This window comes from Saccostrea cucullata, unplaced genomic scaffold, assembly GCF_032062105.1.
Source record: "Saccostrea cucullata isolate Sc308-1 unplaced genomic scaffold, CSIRO_AGI_Scuc_v1 ctg6449, whole genome shotgun sequence".
Taxonomy (NCBI): Eukaryota; Metazoa; Mollusca; class Bivalvia; order Ostreida; family Ostreidae; genus Saccostrea; species Saccostrea cuccullata.
The window spans coordinates 33,876-37,111 of NW_026937461.1; the positions used below are offsets into that span (position 1 = coordinate 33,876).

General features: G+C 35.9%; 1 protein-coding gene across 1 annotated transcript; it reads left to right on the top strand.

Moving 5' to 3' along the window:
• Positions 1-554: 554 nt before the first annotated feature.
• LOC134248245 (uncharacterized) lies at positions 555-1,577 on the top strand. The gene has a single exon (XM_062730655.1). It carries the CDS (start codon positions 555-557, stop codon positions 1,575-1,577), a length of 1,023 nt encoding a protein of 340 aa, XP_062586639.1.
• Positions 1,578-3,236: the final 1,659 nt, after the last annotated feature.

Sequence of the window (3,236 nt, forward strand, 5' to 3'; positions counted from 1 at the left end):
AATGGAGCATCCAGTTGGTTTTATTTACATATTAAAAAAAAAAGCCCTATGATTTTACCTTTTTGCTATTTTATATTGTACCCTTCCTTTGTTTTATATTGTAATTGTCTTCTACGTGTAAAGCGCTTTAGGGTAATTCCATAATTATATAGGGCGCTATATAAAAGTAGAATAATAATAAAACAATAATAAATATTTACATGTTCCGCATCTCGGATCTCCGCATTTTTTAATGGTTGGAATTTCCTCCTATGTAGTAAAACGGGCCTTGGTCAACAGTTTTTTTTTATGATTTGGTGCTTGTCGTAGACTGTTTATGATATCATTTGGTTGAACTAAACTTTTCATGTTTCCGATTGTTCTAAAATGGGATAAAATCTTTTAGCGTCCATAAGGATGTTTCTGTTTCTTGGATTATGGGTAACTACAAAGGCTATTTTCCCGTCATTATTGGTGTCGTCTATATGGCGTGGATTTCTAGGTGCTTATAGTCATATTTGCTACCGAATTTGTGCATTTGTTGACTTTTTGATGAAAAAGTGACTTTTCTCATAATGAGTGACTCAAAGTTTAAAGGTGAGAACTCCTCACAGGTACGAAATACTGGTTTAACGCCTCTACCCGCAGCGGTCATTGGAGCATTAAGCCACATGTCCGTTATCGACACCAGCCTTCGGGCTATAACGGAAAAGATGGACTCTTTTAATACTCTACAAGAGTCGTTGAACAACATGCAGAAGGATCTGTGGAATGAGGACGGACTGGACGACAGAATTAGATACATCGCTCAACAGCACGAAGACAACCAGTCTGAAATTGAAACTTTAAAACAGGAAAATATTACCCTCCGTAAGGAACTTCAGCTGTTGAAGTCGATCGTTGTGAATTTAGACAGGAAAGTGACACAACAAGAAAGTGATATTGTAGACCTGAGAGGAAGATCTATGAGAGATAACATTCTAATCCATAATCTGGCAGAAGAGGAAAACGAGGATCTTAATGCAAAAGTTCAGCAGATCATAAGTGATCATTTAAAACTGGATATCGGTTTTGTCAGAATGCATCGTAACGGACCTCGAATGCCAGGCAATAAACCCAGAACCATTACGGGAAAACTACGCGACTCTAAAGATAAGGACCAGATTCTAGCAGCCCAAAGAGCTCTGCGGGAAAAGGAGAAAAAAGAGAACAAGGAGAAAAGTACCTTACCTTGCTACATTACACCTCAAACACCAGTGCAAATTAACGAAAGTAGAAGGAGGCTTAAAGAGATTAATACACAGTACAGAATGAACAGAATAGAGACTAAAATAATTGGGAATCAAGTTGTGTTTCCCAACGGAAATGTGTATCGGGAAAAGGTTACCACGCCTAGAGCTGAAGATCTACTCTTTGTGGACGAGGCAGAAGAGGAAAAGTTAAACGAGATAGAGGCGGTGACAAGTGATCCTATCTATGAGGGTGGCAATGTCTTCAAAGCAGTGGCAACAAAAGCGAGTACCTATGCAGAAGTCAGACAGTTTTACAAAAAAGTTATGAGTGACCGAACTCCGCCAACGCGCACCATTACGTCCTAGCATATCGGATACAAGATGCACAAGGGAACATCCGCGATGGATACTGCGATGACGGAGAATACGGCGCAGGTAGGAGAGTGGTCCGACTTTTAGGAGATCAGAGTGCCACTAACGTCGCATTCGTTATTTCAAGGAAATCGGGAAATCATATCGGGCCAAGGCGCTTCGATATCATATGTGATGCCGTGCTGAATGCTGCCAATAAACTCTGAACAGTTAAAGGAAGGGATTATTTAACACCCAATTTTTCTGTTATCTTTGGATAATGTTTCTATAAAGTTAATAAGTACTATACATGTACACATTTTATTTTTGTAGGTGTATGAAAAAGCGCTTACGTACTTTATAGGCATTTACCAGTTTAACTCTTGTACCTGAAAACAATATACATGTATTAACTTTGATACTGCATGTAAACATGCAATATTTGTAATTTCCCTTTTTCTTGTCTTTTTTTTTCGAAACTTAATTGTAATTCTGTATATTCTTATATTACCATTTATTTAGTGGATAGGCCTTTAGAAAATATAATAATATTCATCTTTTTGCTTAAAAAAAAGAGGAAAAAATGTTTTAAATTCATTTCCCCTATTTCTGTTGTCTCCTTAAAGCTACAACGTTTTTTTTCTATTTGAAAATAGTTAATATTTTTCTTTGTATGTCTTTTTTCACGGTTAAAAGGTTTATGTTTGTCGTATGTTTTTTCTCCGGGAGTGTAAAGTTTATCCGGACACACTTTATTTTTATGTTGTAGTAATAATGTCCGGTTAAGAGTAGACTGGTATTTTTCTGATATGTATACAGACAGGTGATCAGTAATGTAGAGTCCTCTATTCGGCTAATTTTAAAAAGTCTCGCTGACGTAGAATTTAAATATCGGGGACCAAAACATCATAGAGGCTATATTATGGATGAAACCTGTTTTCTTTGCATAAGAAATTGCATTGTCAGAAATAAATTGTGAAAGATATTCAACATTAAATTTTCTAAAGCCTTTGAAAGAAAGCTTTGACTAACGATACCGTGGTTGTTTTACCGACGGGCTACGAAAAGAGTTTGATTTACGAGGTGCTGCCTCTTTCCCTCTTTCTTAGTATACACAGCCACTTAGTTTTTCTGACACAAATCATAGAACTCTCGCATTTTTTGTCCAAGTTAATTAATTTTTGAAAACAATTTCTACAAAGTATTCCGCTTTCAACACTTATATACCATGTATACAGCCATGCTTTTTTTAAAACAGTTCTTTTAGACCAATATCTGTATTTGCTTTTGATTCAATTAATCTAACACGGTCACTAATATTTCAACATACAATACATGTACAAATACATGTACATGTATTCCTTCTTTCAGGTGTTTTTTTTCACAGGAGTGTTGAACATTTCATTCTAGGCCTATGTACAAGACATTTCACTTCGCTGAATTTATTCTAAATTTTCAGCGTGATATAATATATCAACAAGCCTCTATCACATTGCATGGCATACATTAATTGGATAAAATACAACTGCAACAACTCTGCAAACTAGTTTTGTTTATTAGAATTGACATATTTTAATTACCGCAGGAAACATACGATAAATCGGTTTAAAGTTCCCCACTAAGTCAACAGATAGCTTTATTGTGTGATTATTTCCCATGCTGTATCGTAGCAGC

Bases quoted from the DNA above. Each gene is read 5' to 3' on its own strand.
- LOC134248245 (XM_062730655.1), top strand. From the start codon at position 555: ATGAGTGACTCAAAGTTTAAAGGTGAGAACTCCTCACAGGTACGAAAT.